Below are 21,540 nucleotides of genomic sequence, written 5' to 3'. Positions count from 1 at the left end.
GTAAAATGAGCACTCAATTTTTGGTTACGTTGTGGTAAACTAGGCATGTAATCGTTAGCATTTTTTCAAGCTAGGTTGTGGGAGGGTCAGAAAGAGGGAACTGGGTGGGGAAGTAATCATTTCCAAACATTTTAAAAATACATAGAAACACTTCAAAACATGTGTGTTTGTGGCGAGGAACTTTTCATTTTTTTAGATTTACTTTGAAAAAGCCTCACCGATAAATATTAGTTAATCAACTAATTATAATTTCCTGATATTTTTAAGGCTGTTAACACAGATAAAAAAACTAGGGTCGACCTGTACAATGCACACACCCTCCTTAAATTTTTTTTGCCTTTCTTATTTTTGTTAACGGATTACAACCCTCTTGTATAAGGAATTTTTCATTTAAGGGAAATGATGTTAAAACCTTTATTATCCAATATATTCCATCTAGTCGGGTAAAAAATGTCGTTTTGAGCGCGCGAAAAAATTGAATGCACGCGCGCAAGAAATTGCGTATTGTTTTCGCTGGTCAGCATGTTTATTTTCGCACTTGCATTCAGTTTTTGAGTGTTTATACATTAATTCTACATACTCACTCGCACTTTTATACATTAATTTTGTATACTCACTATTCCATAGCTAGTTATAACATATACTGGTCCAACCGGTCACAGGTACGTTTATACACATACACACATATATATATTTGTATATATATATAACTACTTAATTTACTCACATAAAATTATAGATTTATGCGTAAACTTTAAGTATGTACTTCAAAAGTGCTCAATACGTAGGTAGAGCTAGTTAGTAAGTTATAAAATGCATATGACGATTAATCTACACTGAATATTCCGCTTTTCATCCACTCTAGGACTCTTCAGGCTTATGCGCATAAGCCTGAAGAGTCCTAGAGTGGGTGAAACGCGGAATATTCAGTGTAGATTAATCGCCATATACATTTTATAACTTATTATATATATATATATATTTATATATATATATATATATATGTAAAAGTGAAATTGTCTGTTTGTGTCTGCGTGTGTACATTTCCCTACCAAAATACTCTCTCAATTTTCAGTCTACAGACTAAAGATTTCGCATAAGGGCTATTGAGATTTGGAAAAATCTTTTAAATTAGTTTTCGACCAGATATTTAGCTGACAAGGGGTAAAAGTACAACGATTTTTCCTTTGAAAACTCTACCAGACCCCTCTGCCTATATTGGATCTAAACACTTGAAATTTTAGATGTAAGTTACTCGGACATGGATCAAACTTTTTAATTTGAGTTTAGCCACAAAAAAAAATAAGTGTTAAAGGGGCAAAATTGAGGTCAAAGTTAAAAAAAAACTGACCTTTGTGGTCTCTACCAAATTACTCAGGCAATATTTGGTCTCAAGATTTGAAATTTTACATAAAGTGTATTCAGACATAAGATAAGTTTTTAATAGGATTTTGGCCGAGAATTTGGCTGCTTAGGGGTCAAAGTACAAGGGATTTACCTTGTCGGTCACTAGCAAACTATTCAACCAATTTTAGGTCTAAAATTTGAAATTTTAAATAAAGGTTATTCAGACATGTGTTGTGTAGCAGGGGACTCATATTGGGGCTCATATATAACGATGGTGATGACAATTCTGATTGGAAGACATATATATATATATATATATATATATATATATATATATATTACATCATGACGACGACTGTGACAATTCTTGGAGGTTTCATATTAATACGGACTGTGATATATGATGCAAGTTCTTAACACAGAGGAGGGGAGGACACATAATCTTGGATGGGGTTACACTGTTTGTTACAAGATGATGATAAAAACACATTTACCTTTTTGGTTGTAAGGAATGCCGACACGAGACAACAGTTACACACATAGTTCCTTTATTCTCCAATCGACCGATCGGTGATGTCAGGAATTCAAACTTTGATTTACATGGTCTTTCCGCCCTTCGCTTCTAAGGGGCTCTCCTCTCAAACTGACTCTCTCTCATCAACTCGTCTTACTTCGAACACTTAGATTCCTATATTGAGAAATCTCCTTTGTTTATGACGAAAGTAGTGTGGTTTTCAAATGTGACTAATTTTCACGTGGCTTTACATACGTTTGTCCAAAGACACTTTTGGCAAACAAAACAATCCTCAATTCTAATTCTAACCTATTTTTAAACAATATATTTGAACTCGCATTGTGCCTTCATTTAATTGACATATTTAATATCCAGATTTTTAAAAGAATGGACAATCGACTCTTTTTTCGACACAAACAATATTTAACTATTTCTAATAGAATTAACAATGGGATATCTAACATTCCACTTTCCATTATCTTTAACACTTGCTTAAAGGGTTCGATTCAAGCCTTATCCTAATATCATTTTCACTTATCTAGTATGTCTTCTTACTTACATGGGAAGGGACAGCCCTTTCATGCAACACATGCAGCAAGCTTTTTAATCAGTTTTTGAGCGAATATTTGGTTGCCAAAAGGTCACAGTTTAAAGAGTTAATCTATGCAGACTATACAAAACTCCTTCGACAATGTTAGGTCTAAACAATTGAAATTTTAGATATAGATTACCTGAACATGAGTTAAACTTTCAAATATATATATATATATATATATATATATATATATATATGCACATAAAGTTATGAACAGTACATAAGGCCCGAGCAAAGCCGGGCCGAACTGCTAGTATATATATATATATATATATATATATATATATATATATATATATATATATGTGTGTGTGTGTGTGTGTGTTTGTTTGTGTGTGTGTGTGTGAGTGTGTGTGTGTGTGTCTGTATTAGGACAGACGAAAGTGATCCTCGATTTTATTTTCTACAGCTTCGGAACTTTCGTTTCTCTTATTTTATGTATAATTTTACATAACATTTTATGTAAATAATTTTCAGTGTTTACTTTGACAGTGCTCGATACGTAAGCAGAGTTAGGTAGTAACTTTAGAAAATACGTATATATGGTAATTAAGCTATACAGACTTTTCCGCATAATCTTAATAAATTAATGTGATGCAACTGATTCTGTTCGAGGAATTACTTTTATCCGTCCTGGGATGGGTAGTGTGCATTGTAAACCCTTTTAACTCTTTTCCTCGAGAGGCCTTTGGGCCGTGATAAGTGTTGACCCCAAGTAAAAAAAAACACACACACACAACAAAACGCCAGTTTATAGTTTTCAGATCTGTCGTAACAAGGGTCTTAAGTCAGGCTCGAAAATATCTACAGAAAGTAGGTATTTATAAAACTTTCAGAAAGTTCCAGAAGTCAAAGAATCGATATAAAATTACCATTTGCTCACAGAAGGATCCCGATATGATAACCGTCTATTGTCACACCTAATTGTGAGCTCTGCCGAATTCTCTAACCTCCTATTCGAGCAATTCTTCACTTTTTGATCTCTTTCTTACAATACTTATATCGTCGTTCGCTTCCACTTTCTCTAATAACGATGTAATAAAGATATAATGGCACCGCCATTTCTGAGTGATCTTGGCGAGCCGTTCCGACCCTGTCTAAATCAGCTCCAATTTCGCAGAATCTCCCCGGCAGGAATTCGGACACCCAGTCGAGAACGTGACATTCTCAAGCCAAACTGACCCTTCGGTAATTTTGTTTTAACACCTTTCAGCCTTTGCAACTTCTTCCTAATTGCACCTGTCATATTCAGAAGGAGAAGCGAATATCTTCCGGTCAACAAGTCAGATTTTACCCGGAGAACTTGTCGGGAGGTATCGTTTCATGCCGATGGTAGAACGACATTCGGACAGAGACCTTTAAACGTCTTTATCAGTGTAAATATCTAACCTCTACGCATTCTTTTCACTTCGCTCGTCTTTTTAATCCGCCCCTTTTATTCAACATGATTTTCATTTTAAGTTTGAATATTTGTAGTGAGGATTGATTATCCATTTGGATTCTCTTAACTGCTGCTCTTGAGTGTCACTTTCACGAGGTTTCGGTCGATGGAACCTTTGACCTTCTTTAGGTGTATTTTATATAGTAATAATCTGTAGTAATCTATCTAGTTTTCTACTATTATATAAAAGTAATTTTGTGTGTGCATATGTGTGAGTTTCTGCCTCAGAGGTCCTGAAACGGTTGAGCTTATATTTTTCAAATTTTACACAATACTAATTTATATGTCTGGTAGTGTTCTTAGATATGTGTTGTATTTAAATTCGAGTTGTATTTAAATTCAAGTAAATATAAGTATCGAAAATCGAAAAGATCCGCCCTTAAAACTAGCCTTTTCTCTCTTATAGATATAAAAGAAAGAATTTTTACAGGGGAATATTTTACGTTGCACAGGCCGGTGTAACATAAAATATTCTTTTTATCTTTAAGAGAAGAACAAATATGTTTAAGATCGTCAAGCCCAAATATCAACTGTCGTGATATTGTAAATAAAAAGACGGAATTTGATGAACGACATTATCATTATTATTATTTATTATTATTATTATTATTATTGCTAAGTAGTCAACCGGGCAAATTATTTCTTGTAGTATGTAATAATCAATAGAGGATTGATTTTATGATAATACATACACAATATGCATACATTTTCATGTTTAAGTATATTGTACGACCGGCCACGCCGGGCAGCCACCTAGTACTGATATAAAACGGTAAGTATTTGTACACATTGAAAGTTTAAGGCTCCTAAAATTCATACTAGGATTGCCCGCAAGAACCCGTGGCATAGTAGATAAAATATTTGGTAAAATTCAGTTATAAATTTATACTACCGGGAGGTCCAATCCTAAGTGCGAGCGATGTTCAAAATACAATAGCGAATTACTTGGGACTTCTACCCAGTCATGGCTAACCAAAAACATGCATGTAACCCTCGTGGATTGTGCCGTGGCCTTCGGGACAAGATCAAAGTGTAGCATCTGTTCCGGCAGATGCTGCAAGCTATGACTAGCTATGACTAGCAAAGACCAGATGTGGGGGCAACCCCACATGCCTGACCATTAACCAGCTCCCATTTCCCACCTCTCGGGAGCTGGTCCCCTTTTTCCCTTCCCCCTCCCTTCACTCCTCACATTAAAAATTGGCCTTGTGCCTAATTTGCTCGGTTGGGGAGCAAATAAATACCATCTGTTCCGGCAGATACTGCAAGCTATGACTAGCAAAGACCAGATGTGGGGGCAACCCCACATGCCTGACCTTTAACCAGCTCCCATTTCCCACCTCTCGGGAGCTGGTCCCCTTTTTCCCTTCCCCCTCCCTTCACTCCTCACATTAAAAATTGGCCTTGTGCCTAATTTGCTCGGTGGGGGAGCAAATAAATACCATCTGTTCCGGCGGATACTGCAAGCTATAACTAGCTATGACTAGCTATGACTAGCAAAGACAAGATGTGGGGGCAACCCCACATGCCTGACCTTTTACCAGCTCCCATTTCCCACCTCTCGGGAGCTGGTCCCCCTTTTCCCTTCCCCCTCCCTTCACTCCTCACATTAAAAATCGGCCTTGTGCCTAATTTGCTCGGTGGGGGAGCAAATAAATACCATCTGTTCCGGCAGATACTGCAAGCAAAGACCAGATGTGGGGGCAACCCCACATGCCTGACCTTTAACCAGCTCCCATTTCCCACCTCTTGGGAGCTGGTCCCCTTTTTCCCTTCCCCCTCCCTTCACTCCTCACATTAAAAATTGGCCTTGTGCCTAATTTGCTCGGTGGGGGAGCAAATAAATACCATCTGTTCCGGCGGATACTGCAAGCTATAACTAGCTATGACTAGCTATGACTAGCAAAGACAAGATGTGGGGGCAACCCCACATGCCTGACCTTTTACCAGCTCCCATTTCCCACCTCTCGGGAGCTGGTCCCCCTTTTCCCTTCCCCCTCCCTTCACTCCTCACATTAAAAATCGGCCTTGTGCCTAATTTGCTCGGTGGGGGAGCAAATAAATACCATCTGTTCCGGCAGATACTGCAAGCTATGACTAGCTATGACTAGCAAAGACCAGATGTGGGGGCAACCCCACATGCCTGACCTTTAACCAGCTCCCATTTCCCACCTCTCGGGAGCTGGTCCCCTTTTTCCCTTCCCCGTCCCTTCACTCCTCACATTAAAAATCGGCCTTGTGCCTAATTTGCTCGGTGGGGGAGCAAATAAATACCATCTGTTCCGGCAGATAGTGCAAAGCTAGGACTAGCTATGACTAGCAAAGACCAGATGTGGGTGCAACCCCACATGCCTGACCTTTAACCAGCTCCCATTTCCCACCTCTCGGGAGCTGGTCCCCATTTTCCCTTCCCCCTCCCTTCACTCCTCACATTAAAAATCGGCCTTGTGCCTAATTTGCTCGGTGGAGGAGCAAATAAATACCATCTGTTCCGGCAGATACTGCAAGCAAAGACCATATGTGGGGGCAACTCCACATATAAGACCTTGGTCAATGTAGGGGCAACCCTTCATACCAATTGTCACTATCCAGCTCCCCTACTCCCCGGGGAGTTGGTCCCCATTTCCCCTTCACTCCTCACTTTAAAAATCGGCCTTGTGCCTAATTTGCTCGGTGGGGGAGCAAATAAATACCATCTGTTCCGGCAGATGCTGCAGGCTATGACTAGCTATGACTAGCTATGACTAGCAAAGACCAGATGTGGGGGCAACCCCACATGCCTGACCTTTAACCAGCTCCCATTTCCCACCTCTCGGGAGCTGGTCCCCTTTTCCCTTCCCCCTCCCTTCACTCCTCACATTAAAAATTGGCCTTGTGCCTAATTTGCTCGGTGGGGGAGCAAATAAATACCATCTGTTCCGGCAGATACTGCAAGCTATGACTAGCTATGACTAGCAAAGACCAGATGTGGGGGCAACCCCACATGCCTGACCTTTAACCAGCTCCCATTTCCTACCTCTCGGGAGCTGGTCCCCTTTTCCCCTTCCCCCTCCCTTCACTCCTCACATTAAAAATCGGCCTTGTGCCCAATTTGCTCGGTGGGGGAGCAAATAAATACCATCTGTTCCGGCAGATACTGCAAGCTATGACTAGCAAAGACCAGATGTGGGGGCAACCCCACATGCCTGACCATTAACCAGCTCCCATTTCCCACCTCTCGGGAGCTGGTCCCCTTTTTCCCTCCCTCCCTTCACTCCTCACATTAAAAATCGGCCTTGTGCCTAATTTGTTCGGTGGGGGAGCAAATAAATACCATCTGTTCTTCAGATGCTGCACTTCCATTTCTTGTTCTCTTTCAGTAGAGGAAAAATCCTTCACGACTGAGACAATTTTTATTTTTGTACCTTTTCTCCACGTTAAAAAACGACCCTGGCGTCTAACTCTGGCCCGTGGGGAGGCATAGTAAATAGGTACATAAAGGTTCCGTTCGAAATACCGTTTGGATTCCCGAGTTCAACAGAAAGATTCCGGAGATCGATAGAAAGATTCTCGAGTTCGATTAAATACACCCTAAGGAGATTATATCGACCGAAACGTTGTGAAAATAACACACCAAACTTGAACTATATTCCGAAGAATCCAAGTTATAGGAACCATTTCCAAAAGGAACGCTTTATGTAATCCGCGCGGTAGCATGCTCTTGTTTCATCAAGCATGACTGGGTAGATGTCCAAAGTGTTGCATTGTCGGTGTATATATAACGAGCGTATATATACGTGCGTTCATGTCTATCTATGTCTATATAAATATACATGTGTATGAAACCGATGCTCGTATCGTCTAGTGTTTATAAATGTTCGTTGTGATTGTGTGAGTGCGTGTTTACACATATTCAAACAGAGTTCACATAAAATGGACAGGGTAACAATCATTTTTTCGGGACGGGTTCAACAAACATAGCACATAAACACAGAATGGCCGCTTGATAACGGACTACTAACCTTGTTGTGGCTCCCTTCGTCTTTCGGACATTGCAAGAAAACATTTCCCTGTGGAACAGTAACAACAAATCTTTTCTTTTGGCTTTCATCGTTTATTCCCATTTTCACAGATTCCCATTTTTCGGAGATTTAAAAGGTTTTCTCCCTTTAGTTTTTACATCGTCTTTTAACCCAGGTGAATGCTTCTGCGACTGACAAAGTAAACGTTCTCTTGTTGAGGCTTCCTCGTTCTCTCTCTCTCTCTCTCACTTGTATCTCTAGGTCAGTTTCATTGTTTATATAAAATCAAATTCCTAAATCTATTTCATCACATAACTATCTGTAATACTTTTAGCTTATAAATCTAAATCTAAGTTAAAATTCTTCCATTAGATTTTTCACATAAATATTTTAGCTAAACATTTCCTTATTTTTGAGATGAGAATTGATAATTATTTTTTGCATTATTTGGACTATGATTCACATTTTGCTTGTTTTCTCCCAAAACGTTTCGGCCGATGTAACCTCAAAAATAGACATTCGTCATATAAAAAAAAACTGAATGGACTTCGATTTATTTATAAAAAAGAAACAGACTTGACGCTATTTTCGTTTTTAATTTCTAACGGCTATATTCCTTGAGAAAGCAAAAACATAAACCTTTTTTTATTATTCACCAATAACGTACAGTCTGAACACATCTGAAGATGGCCAGAGGTTACATCGGCCGAAACATGGTGGAAAAAAAAACAAGATGAAAATAAAAGTCCAAATAATACAAAACATAATAAACATTCTCGTCTTTCAAAACATTCTCTATGCATAACTTTTTCTACATAAACAGTTAATAAATCAATAATAATGATAATCGTTCAGACCTTTGACATTGCTCGCCACAACATAACAAAGATACTATACTGTGACCATAGCCAAAAGGCCCAACATAACATTAAGTAATTCGCAACTGTATCTTGAGTGCAACCCGAACTGAAAATTAAACCTTTCAACCCCCAGAAGAGGGTAACTTTACAACTGATTATTACCAAATGCATTATCCACTACGCCACGAGTCCTAGCGATAAAGTCGGAGGTTACGACCTAAATTTTGTGCGAATAATACTCAAGATAAGAACAATAGTCCAAATCATCCAAATAATACATATTATCAACTGTCACCTAAAAAATCCGGAAAAAATACGCATAGAATTTTCATTTACGTATATTTATTGCACCGAATAAAAAAAAATAATAAAAAAACGAACTTTAAAAAATGTTTTCAATGTTTTTCTTGATAAGAAGACATTATTTATTTCAATGCTATTTTTATGAGACATTCGAGAAAGTTGAACTTTTTATCCATCTTTTCTTAAGCTCTCTCATTTTTTTTTTTTTTACTTTCAAATATTTTAATATTAGCTTTGATTATATTTTATTGTTTGGTTTGATGTTGTTTCATTACTAATCTATAAATAAGCCCATTCCTTAAACGATTGCAAGACTTTATTTGGCGACATCTTGTTTACTTATTCGCGTTTGAGATATACTTTTTTCTGAATTTTTCCCGCTGCAAGTTATTGATATATAAGATAATTATACACACACACACACACACATATATATATATATATATATATATATATTAGTGATGGGACGATGCCAAAATATTTCCCGATTCCGATACAATTACCGATTCCGTACTAAATTTTAAATGGTAAATTAAATGCAAATGCGATTCCAATTCTTTGTAAATCTCTACATATGTAACTATGAAAGTGTTATTTTGTCGCGATTACTGTAAAAAACACATCTTCAATGTGCCTACATTTTTTTTCAAACATAAAAACACATTTGTGAGGGGGGTGATCCAGAGATTTCAGTCTTACCGGAAGTTTAAAATCAATAAATATTTATTATTTTATAATTACTACAAGTAGTGGACGATGGTTCTTAAACCAAAATCAAATAAAAAACAGTTCTGGCCTCAGGAAATAGGCTAAAATTTTTCCGATTCCGATACCGATTCCGATACGCCCAAAACCTCCGATTTTTCAGAATCCCGATTCCGATTATTCGTCCCAACACTAATATATATATATATATATATATATATATATATATATATATATATATATATATATATATATATATATATACATACAGTGATGAAGCGATGACAATATTTTTCCCGACACCCATACAATTACCGATTCCGTATTAAATTTCCGATTTCGATACAATTACCGGTTCCGTATTAAATTGCCGATTCCAACATAATTACCGATGCCGATTCCGATTCTTTATAAGTGTCTAAATATTTAACTATAAAGTTCTAATTTTTCCGATTACCGTAAAATCTCAGGTTATATGTACACATATTTACTTTCTTGTGGGGGGGGGCTATGAATTTTAGTTTACTGCTCATTTAGAATCAATTAATATTTGTTATTCCATCATGACTACTTTTTATTTTCTTTCTTTGAAGATGGTGATGCTGGGTATGGGGCAGCCAAACCAGCTACCAACATTGCCTTGCTTTTTATTGAAACCAACCGAGAGCTCTTTTTAGTATCCTCGCTGTTTCCTTAAGTGCAATTGTCTGAATTTCTCTTGCACTTTGTTAAACCAGGAATATTATTTAAGTAGGACAAGGTTTTTCGTCATAAACCCTGTAGCACCCATAATATCTGATATGATTGATATCTCCCTAAGATTCCAGTTTCTTTTCATATCATACATGAGACATTGATATTTTGTCTGTTTCTCTCAGCTCTATTTAGACCTCTATCATTAGGGAAACTCACTTTAACCACAGTTGCTACTCTCTCTTACTTATTCTATATAACTATGTCAGGTTTCACAGCAGCATTTTCAAGGTAGGTAGCTATAGGGATTATGTGGTCGTAATGTATGGTATATAAGTCATTTCCAACTGTTCTTTCAGGTCGATGTTCCCAGGACTTGCTACTATATTGGATGTTTATTTTTTTTACAGATGGCCCAGTGGAGGTACTTACATACTCCATCATGTTTCGTCGTGGAGTAGCCATCCCCCCAAAAGAACCTTGCACCTTGATAATTTCCATTTGTGTGTGGCAAAACCTGAGATCTGCCATCTTTTTGAATGCATTGGTCATCAATCCCTGGTCTTGAGCAGCCATTATAACCCTTTCCTGATCGTGGTATAGTCCAACAATCTTCTTTGTCTATGTATTCCTGGGAGAGTTCCTCCAGAAAATACTTCGCACGCTGCTGTTGGTCCCACTCTTCAAGGTTCCTCCTTTGGAAGGTCTCGGTATACTTCTATCGGCTCTTTCTTGTTATTTCTGTGGCAGGCTTGTTATGTGTTTCAGCTTACTCTGTGAGACAGCCATTGCCAAAATGCTTGGCAAACTGGGTGAATGATGTTGTTCTTCTGGTTCTTGTCTCTTGATGTTCGTATACTATTGAGAGGGCGTGGTTCTGGGTGCTTTTCAGATACTGGCCTGTGATCACTATAGTTGCCCTATGTTTGTGGTTGATCTCTGAGAGGCCCAGTCCTACTTCCCACCTGTGTATGCAGTGTTCGTAGCTTCCGAGTCTTTACATTTAGCCGTTGATGTATTTTTATTGGCCAGTCAATGACGCCAAAGCCGTGTTTTGCAGATCTTCCTCAAACGGCGTATATACCCTTTGCCAATCTACTCCCTCATCTTGACATGTTGTATGTTATCGTTTTCTTCAATGCTAACTTACTCATAGGGCTCGTGCTTTTCTAGATCCCTGATGCCAATGTATTCATTTAGCTGCATATTCTCGACCGGTAGTGGAATTTTTCATTTTAAACAAAATCAATTAAAAAAAGATAATTAAAAGAATAAAAAAAAATTCCGATTTCGATACCGCCAAATGTTCAAATGCTTTCGATTCCAAATTTTGATTTCGATTAATCGTCATGTCACGCATATATATATATATATATATATATATATATATATATATATATATATATATATATATATATATATATATGTTTAAATATAAATATATATATGTATAAGTGTATATATATATATATTTATCTAGAAATATAGTCTTATAATATATACCAATCCTTATTTAAGAAGCTCAATGTCATTACAGAGCAATATAGAGAATAGATGACAAAATACTATATTACAAAACTCATGATGTTGATCATCTTATAATTTATTCCTATGGCGTTATGGAAACATATTAAAGGTATATGCAGCTTCTCTTCCAATTTTCAGATTTTAATCATGTCAAATCACACTTTATTTCCTTTTGACGGATTGATTGTTGCTATTTCTTCTTATGTGTTAAGGGCATAATAGATTCACTGATTGATATAATAATTAAGTGATTGATTTTGCACTACGAAACAGATACTGTCAAGAATTGTAAAAGTAAACTGAACTTAAGGAATAAATTATAAGATGGTCAACATCATGAATTTTGGAATATAGTTTTTTGTCATTTATTCTCTGTCTCTCTCTCTCTCTCTATATATATATATATATATATATATATATATATATGTAAATGTGTATAAATATATGCATTTAAACAACGCTTTCAATGCAGTAACACTTATGCATATATATTTATATATATATATGCATATAGATAACATATATATATATATATATATATATATATATATTGCCTGTCTAGCCGCACTGATGTGCAGTGAAACAGCGAAACAGTACTGTAGTTGGATTGCTATAATGCTCCCTATCTTAGGTTGAGCATATTGGGAAGTGAAATACAAGCTGCAATTGACGTATTGAGCGGAGGCATTCGGACGATGTAAATATCGTTTATTCATTACCCTCACAGCAGCAGCCGTATCGCGCAATGGTTAGAAGCCTTGAATATCATTTGGGCGGTCGGGTTTTTATCCTGGCCCGAGGAAGTTGTCTGTCTAGTCGCACTGATAAGCTGTGAAACAGCGAAACAGTACTGTATGTGGATTACTATATATATATATATATATATATATATATATATATATATATATATATATATATATATATAAAGTGTTCTTGTATTGAAAGTGTTATTTAAATGGTAAATTAAATGCAAATACATATATATAATGCGTTTAAAATTAGAAGAAACAAAGGTTTAAATAAACGAATGTTTATTTGTTAAAATCGATATATTTCAACATAACCCGTCTTTTCCAGATTTTTTTTCTTCCGTCGCATGGTGTTATTATGAAACGAAATGAAATTAATAAGTATCCGCATGCTGTTGTTCAACGGTGATGTTTTTTGCAACTCCGGGATGTGTTTGGCATGGCAAAGTGGAATATTTATGTGTTATATATTGAAAGCGTTGTTTAAATTGTAAATTAAATTAAAATACGTATATATAATTTAATTTATATAGTTTACATGATAAATTAAATTGAAATACGCATATATATATATATATATATATATATATATATATATATATATATATATATATATAAGAAATTTATTTATACAAACATTGATGGTTACATATATGCATACATGTTTCTGTAATCACCCGTGTTGGGGGATTACGTCTTCAGGCCAAGAATTATGGTCGAGAACTGATATTTCAAACAAAAGCATTTTCTTATTTCGTTTACAAAGTTAGAATGTAACATGGGTAGGGGTTATAAGCGGGGGGGGGACAAGTGAGGTATTTGAAGATAATAAACATCCTTTTTATTTCCCTTTTTTTTAAGTTCATCTATCCCATCTTTTGGTTTTATGGCACAAGGTAATTGAGAATGTAGCATTTTTGTCTTGCGGTCTGTAAATTAAAGACATTTACATGGGCATTAAATACTGACCGGTGCCGTTCAATCCACACACACACACACACACACACACACACACACACACACACACACACACACACACACACACACACACACACACACTAGAAGCAAACATACTCTTATATTTATACTCAAGAGTGTTGTATTTTACTCTCACACACTCACGCACACGCACTAGAAACAGGCCATAACTATATCGACACAGGAATAAAATTAAAATTCAAAATTAAAATAAATTAAATAAATAAATGAAACAAAACAAAACAAAAACAAAAATAAAACAAAACAAAACAAAACAAAAACAAACAAACAAACCAAAAACAAAAATTAAATTCCTCACGCATACATATACATAAATACACGTATATATACCCACACTTTCATACAACCGCGCCTATATACACATACACACACATATATACACATACATAGATATATAATGCTCATATACAGTTATAATATGTTTACATCTCTACTTGCATACACAGTTATATCAATGTATGGACGCTCAAACACAGATATCCATGTACACACCTGGATACCATACATCATGACTGTTATTATATCAAAAGTAATATTAATCCCGCTAACAATCCTAGTAAAAATAATTCTTATAATATTGATCATACTAATGACACCACCAATACCAATAATAAGACTGTCGATTGGGAACCCCAAAACCTGTGGACTCCAACCGGACAGACGTCCCAACAAAATACAGATATACATACATATATATATATATATATATATATATATATATATATATATATATATACACACATATTATATACACATACATAAACATATACATATATATATACATACACACATACATATATACATACACATACACATTAAAAACATATATATAAAACATATATATATAAAGCACACATACACACATACACACAAATACACACGCACACACCTGTATACACACTTCAGTCACCACGGGCGTATATATACATACACAACATACATGTATATATACCCAGACACCCATACATTTTTGTAATATACATTATTACAATCATCGTATACGAGACAGCCTATTTTAAGTTCATATATATATATATATATATATATATATATATATATATACATATATATATCTATATACATACATATATATATGCATATACATTTATATACACACAATTATACACATATACACACATATATATACACACATGCATACACATACATGCATAAATACACTTATACATACATATTTACACAAAATACAGGCATATATATATATATGTATATATATATATATATATGTACACTGTCACCAAATGATACATCCAAAATAGAAATAGAAAAGAAATGAACTCATTCACTACATAATTCTCCTTTCTATCCAGCCTGACACGCAAAGTTATATTACCCGCCCCCACCCGCTTGTTATTTTTTCATAAGTTGTACGTTTTTTGTACTACGTAAAAAATTATACTACGTAAAAATTTATAGTAAATTCAGCTTGAAGTCCATAGGTATATCCCCATATTTAGTAAGCACTCTTTCGAGGGTTACACAGATATACATACGATATATAACGATATAACAATAATATATAACATATGACAAAAAATCAGAGTATTTAGGTTATATAAACGGAGTATAAATATTGTAGTACTTACCTTTATCTTTATTCATTCCCCCTATTTCTTTATTTCCTTTTCTTCTCTTTCACTTTTCACTCTTACTTTTTTTAATCTATTTATTTATTTATTATTTATTTATTTCATTTATTCTATTTTATTTCATTGATCTATTTCTATTTATTTTTATCTTTCTTTTCCCTTTATGTTTTATTTCTTTCTTTATTTTTTTTCAACCGACGTATATATACATACAGATCATAAACACATACATGTCCACACGTATATATACATACAGATCATAAACACATACATATCCACACCCAAACATATCCACATGCATACATTATTACGAGGTTCACCTAAACAATATATTAATCGCTTGGTTCAAATATACTTTCGTACAGGTATTTATTTAGGTTGGTAATATTATAACTGCTTGAGAAAGTAGAATATTAAGCGACTCATTTAATCCATAGGGGTATGATCATAGTTACGATCTCACTTATCCTCTTTTTGGGGGAGGGATTACTGGATGGGGGATAATTATACTCATAGTTGTTCTGTTTTTCTAATTAAGAGTTCTTTAAGTGCATGTATTCTGAAATGTTTGCAGGATATAGCAGTTTCTTGTTTAATATATATATATATATATATATATATATATATATATATATATTTGTTTGTTTGTTTTTGTTAGCGATACTTATTGAATAAATTCAATTATTTATATGGAAGCGCATTTTTACCTAAATGCGAGTTGGGAATAATTTTACTTTTGACCAGTTTGGTATCCCCAAATGGGGAGCGGCATATGTATCCACTGACACGAATTTCGTCATCTACGACTCATCAGAGTTGCTGAATCTGATGAGTCGTAGAAGACTAAACACATGTCAGTGGATGATTATATTTAAAAAATTATATGTATATATATATATTGTTTGTTTTTTATTAAAACATTGTTGGCTATATGTGTGGATATATGTTGCAGTTGCGACTTTATTCACAGTACACCATTTTTCGGGCTATATTAACCGAAGAAATTATCGGGCACTAACCTTCCATTGAATAAACACCCAGGAAACAGTAACCATCAGTAAATATCACTTTTACAATGTATTTTCTAAGTACTCTTATTACTACGTCACTAGTTCTTGAGTCAACTGAAGAAGGTCAGAGGTTACATCGACCGAAATTTTGTGAAAATGACACTCAAAATGAGAACAGTAATAATCCAACCGCATCTAGAAATTTAGAAACGTAATATTTATTTCCTTTGTTTGTAATTATTATTTTTTTATTTTGTTTGTATATGTTATGTTTGTTTCTGGATTTCTTTCATAATATCCCATATCATGCACTTTATTCTTTCAGTTTTTCATATCTTCTTCTTCTTTTTCTTCACATATTCCCTTAGGGTCTCTATATCTTCACTTTAATTTGTTATAGCTCGCGACGGTCATCGTTCGTCCCTCACACCCTTCCCTTATCTCCTTACTCGTTACATCTCGATTAATTCCCGCCAAACTTGTCTTCGCATATGTTGCATTGATATTGATCGACTCGCTAAACCCTCACCTAGTCAGATCTCAATCATTCAACTCAAGCGCCGAACACAGACGCTAGACAATAACGCTTAAACCAATTAGATCATTCTACTCATAGCTTTACCGGCGAACCTAATTTCGCTGACGAAGCCCATATTTTGAACGGTGTCAATCTGATCAACGCACAAACGCACAAATATTCCGCAAGGCTCCTCCCTCTGGTTAGTAGCGAGCGGGACAATAAGCAATGGTCAACCATTCTTATTTATTACAGTAAAAAGAAAAGAGCTGAATCTAATGCATAAGGCAGATCCAAATCGCTTTAAGGCAAGCAATGCATTACTCAATATGTAATTCCACAACAGAATTTAATAGAAGACCAATATAGAAATACAAAATATATACATGAAAGAATCACATATGCACACACACACACACTCATATATATATATATATATATATATATATATATATATATATATATATATATATATAACGGGCTTCTTGAAAGACAATGGATACCAACATAGGGGTTCCTGTTCAATCTCTAAGCACACCTCTTCTGACCGACATTGTTAAATACCAGTGGCAAGTGAAGTGTATGTACAGGACGACTGGAAACAAATGCCGAGATCATGAGAGAGCACATACAGCGCCTAGAATTCTCAAATGGTCACCCATCTGGCACTAACCAGGCTCAACGTTGCTTAACTTCGGTGATCTGTCGAGAACCGGTGTGTCAACGCGATTATACCGTGTGTGTGTGTGTGTGTGTGTGTGTGTGTGTATATATATATATATATATATATATATATATATATATATATATATATATATATATATATATATATATATATATATATATATATATAGAGAGAGAGAGAGAGAGAGAGAGAGAGAGAGAGAGAGGGAGAGAGAGAGAGAGAGAGAGAGTTATGTTCATAAAAAAATATGTGTTCAAAATAAAAAGGAACAAACCGCTTCGAAATAAAGACGAAACTTTGATGAACACATAACTCGGTTTGTTCCTTATTTCTGAACACATAATTTCTCTATTTCGTATTTGTGAAAATATCTTCAAATATTATATGGCGTTTTCCGTTAAACCGAACAAAACGAAACAGCTTTATAGTTAAGTATTTAGACGTTTTAGAAGAATCAAAATTGGAATCAGTAATTTTTTTTTTACACAGTGATCACCATTTATCAAGTCCCGGAAGCCACTCAGGGATAAGGGTTATTGCAAGTACATTACGTTAGTTTGGAGATTTGATAAAGTGTTTACTTAAGGGGGCGGTTCATTAGGAATTTGTTGACGTTGGACTTGAAGACATCCAAGTTGTAGTCCGGTGGGAAGCAGGCAGACGGAGCAGAGTTCCACAGGCGTGCAGTTCTAAGAAAGAAGCTTTGTTCATGGAATCCACGTTTTGATTTAGGCACAGATATAGAGTGGGGGAATTTTTTCACAGTGGATTCAGCTAGACGGGTGTTTTTCGTGAAAGATTGGCGAGGGGGGACCAGAGATTGGAGTTCAGACGAGCACCTGCCATGGAAATAACAATAAAACAAGGATAGGCTCGCAACGTCTCTTCTGTGGGAGAGAGGTTGCAAGGTAGAGAAAAGGGCATCCCCCCACTAAGCCACGAAGTCTATTTTGTACTCTGTCAAGGCAGGATAGGCTGTTTTTAGCAGCTCCTGCCCAGATATGGCAACAGTATTCCATCCTTGGACGTACTTGGCTTTTATATAGATAGAGAATTGCATCAGTAGTGAGATATCTTCTGGAGCGGTAGAAGGATCCCACCATCTTTCCAGCGACCTTGGCAACAGACTTGATGTACGTGTTCCACTTCAGATCAGGAGTAAAGGTCAAACCCAGAAGCTTGTCAAAACACGGGGCCTCACCCAGACGAAAGCCATCCATCACAATTGATGCCAGATGGGGATCAGAGCGTTGATGATGTAAGGATAGGAGTTTGGTTTTGGATGCATTAAAGGTAACCAGCCACGTCTTCCCCCACTGAACCACGCGCTCGAGATCAGAGGAGAGAGAATCAGAGAGAACTTTGTCATTTACAGCCTTTGATGTGTTGCTGTAGATGGTCGTGTCATCAGCATATATGTCAACAAATGATTTAAGTATGTGTTTAGGGAGGTCATTGATGTAGATCAGGAAGAGAGTTGGACCCAGGATTGACCCCTGAGGGACTCCAGCATTTATATTGCAGGCCTCCGATTTTTGTCCATCTACCACTACTCTTATGAACCTATCAGAGAGAAATGATTTAATGATTGAGAAAACATTTCCAGTCATACCGTAGCTGACAGTCTTGTGAAGTAGACCCTTATGCCATACCTTGTCGAAGGTCTTTGATATGTCAAGAGCAATTGCCCTAGAAAGGAAGCCTTTGACAAGAGATTCACTAATCCTGTGGGATATAACCGTCAACACATTTGCGGTAGATCTTGCAGAGCGGAAACCATATTGTCTGTCACTAAGAAGGTTATTCCTGCTGAGGTGGTTGACTATTTCTATTTAATATGGATTCCAGCAACTTACTCATGACACACATAGGTCTGTACTGAGAGGGAGATGACTTATTATCTGAATTCTTAAATACAGGGCAAACTGATGAGGTCTTCCAGGGAGTCGGAAAGCACTTCTCCTTAAGGCAGCGCTTAAATAGTTTCGTAAGTATGGGAGCAAGTTCTGGTTGAAGCTTTTTTAACACTATAATTGGGATGGCATCAGGGCCAGTTGCTTTACTGGAATCAAGGTTCTTGATTAGCTTGGCGACCTCATGCACGGATATTTGTATGTTACCTAGCTAGTTCTGTGTTATAGGAGGAAATATGGGGAGTTGATGGTCTTCGTCGCATAGGGTAGAATTAGCTGCAAAGTTCTTGGCAAATAGTTTGGCCTTGTCTGACGCTGACGAGATGACCTCTGGTCCATTGATAATGGTTGGGATAGAACGCACAGTTCTGTTCAGGATCCTATTTGTTATTTGCCAAAACTGGTGGGAACCAAGCCGCTGATCAGCTACCTTGGATTTAACAGACTGGGCATATAGCTCTCTTGCATTTTTTATTACTCTTTTGCAGTGGTTTGTGGCGTTCCTGAAAGCAGCTTTAGTCTCAGTGCATCTATTACGTTGGTAGCTATGGAAAAAGTGATTTCTGTGCGCGATAGCAGCAGCATATTCTGGGGAGAACCATGACTGGCTGTTAGGTTTTTGTTGGAATTTTTTTGATGGTATGAATTGGTTTATACCTACAATTAACCATTCGGTCAGATCTGATACTATAGAGGACACTTCCTTTTTAAACATGGAGTGCAAATGGAAATCAGATATTAATGTACGGAAGCTATCCCAGTCAGCCAAAGAGTCTCGTATGTATCATTTCAATTTGTAGATAAAAATGAGTAGAAACCGTTCCGCTCACAGAAAAGCAAAGTCATATATGTATATACAGTCGGCGAGATGGAGCAGCGAACAAAGTATTTAGGCTCATTACCGTGGGGTCCTGATTTCGAATCTCGCTAGATTCAGCCACTCTGATGAGTCGTAGACGACGAAATACGTGTCAGTGGATAATTATATTTTAAAAAACAATATATATATATTAGTCATCCATATACAACACTGTTCCGCTGTATCACAGTTCATCAGTGCGGCTAGACAGGCAACTACCTCAAGCCAGGATCGAAATCCGACCGCCCAAACGACATTCAAGATTTCTGACCATTACGCTGTATATATATATATATATATATATATATATATATATATATATATATATATATGAGAGAGAGAGAGAGAGAGAGAGAGAGAGATTTAAAAGAGAATGTTTTATTTGTTGTTAAAACGTTTTAAAATTGAAATTCCTAAATATATCAATAAAATCAATTCATAAAAAAAACAAATCATATTGCAATAATAATTATGTTTTTTATTATCTTTGATATTTTTTTTTCTTTCCAGTTACTCTGGCTTCTTTGAAATGCTACGAATGCGACAATGAACTGACCAATAATTTCTGCATGAGCGATCTCAACTTACATACATGTGAACAGGGACTCGATACATGTCAAACAATCGTAGCTTATTCCGGTAAGAGCATTAAAAACTATTTCAAAACAAACAAAAAAAAACATGAACTGAACTTTTATTGACTATGGTAACATTTATTTCTTGTACATTTATTTTTTAGGGTAGTCGTTTGTTTGCTTTTCTGCTAAACACTCTTACTAAATAATATCGACGAAATATCGAAAAACAAAGAAACAAAATTAGTTTTGAAAAATAATGAAGCTTTACTTACTTTAGTAAAATAATCCGAAACAGCAAAATGGGATATTAAAAAAGTAAACACGTAATTACTTTAGTTTTTTAAAGCAAAGAATAGATATAAATATGAATAAGAAGAAAATGGCGCCCTTTTCAAGCAGAACAGCTTCGTTTCAGTTTTACAGTATTGAACGGTGTAGTATTGTGCCGTCGGATTCATGGTTGTACTATTGTAATGTAAAAACACGCAGAAAGGGTTGTAATCAACTGAATTCTTTCTAGTACACTGACAAAAAACTTAAACAGATATAAATAAAAATAAAAAGGTTATGTAAATGTTTTTAAAAAGACACGTAATCACGTGAGCAGGATTTTTCCTTCTTTTGACACGAAAACAAG

General features: G+C 35.7%; 2 protein-coding genes across 2 annotated transcripts in view; one reads left to right on the top strand and one right to left on the bottom strand.

Moving 5' to 3' along the window:
* The window catches only part of LOC145248247 (uncharacterized), a 123,844-nt gene that overhangs the window by 85,608 nt on the left and 16,696 nt on the right, over positions 1 to 21,540 (top strand). Inside the window, exon 2 of the mRNA XM_080110119.1 lies at positions 20,836 to 20,964. Within this exon, the coding sequence (XP_079966245.1) occupies positions 20,836 to 20,964 (129 nt within the window). The remainder of the gene's footprint in view (positions 1 to 20,835; positions 20,965 to 21,540) is intronic.
* Positions 1 to 21,540, bottom strand: part of LOC145248249 (uncharacterized) — a 92,951-nt gene that overhangs the window by 69,969 nt on the left and 1,442 nt on the right. The window lies entirely within an intron of this gene.

The sequence above is a fragment of the Euprymna scolopes genome, chromosome 26 (assembly GCF_053919585.1).
Source record: "Euprymna scolopes isolate OS-2025 chromosome 26, ASM5391958v1, whole genome shotgun sequence".
Lineage (NCBI taxonomy): Eukaryota > Metazoa > Mollusca > Cephalopoda > Sepiida > Sepiolidae > Euprymna > Euprymna scolopes.
Note: the sequence above shows the minus strand (reverse complement) of the source record. Positions and strands in the feature narration are given on the sequence as shown.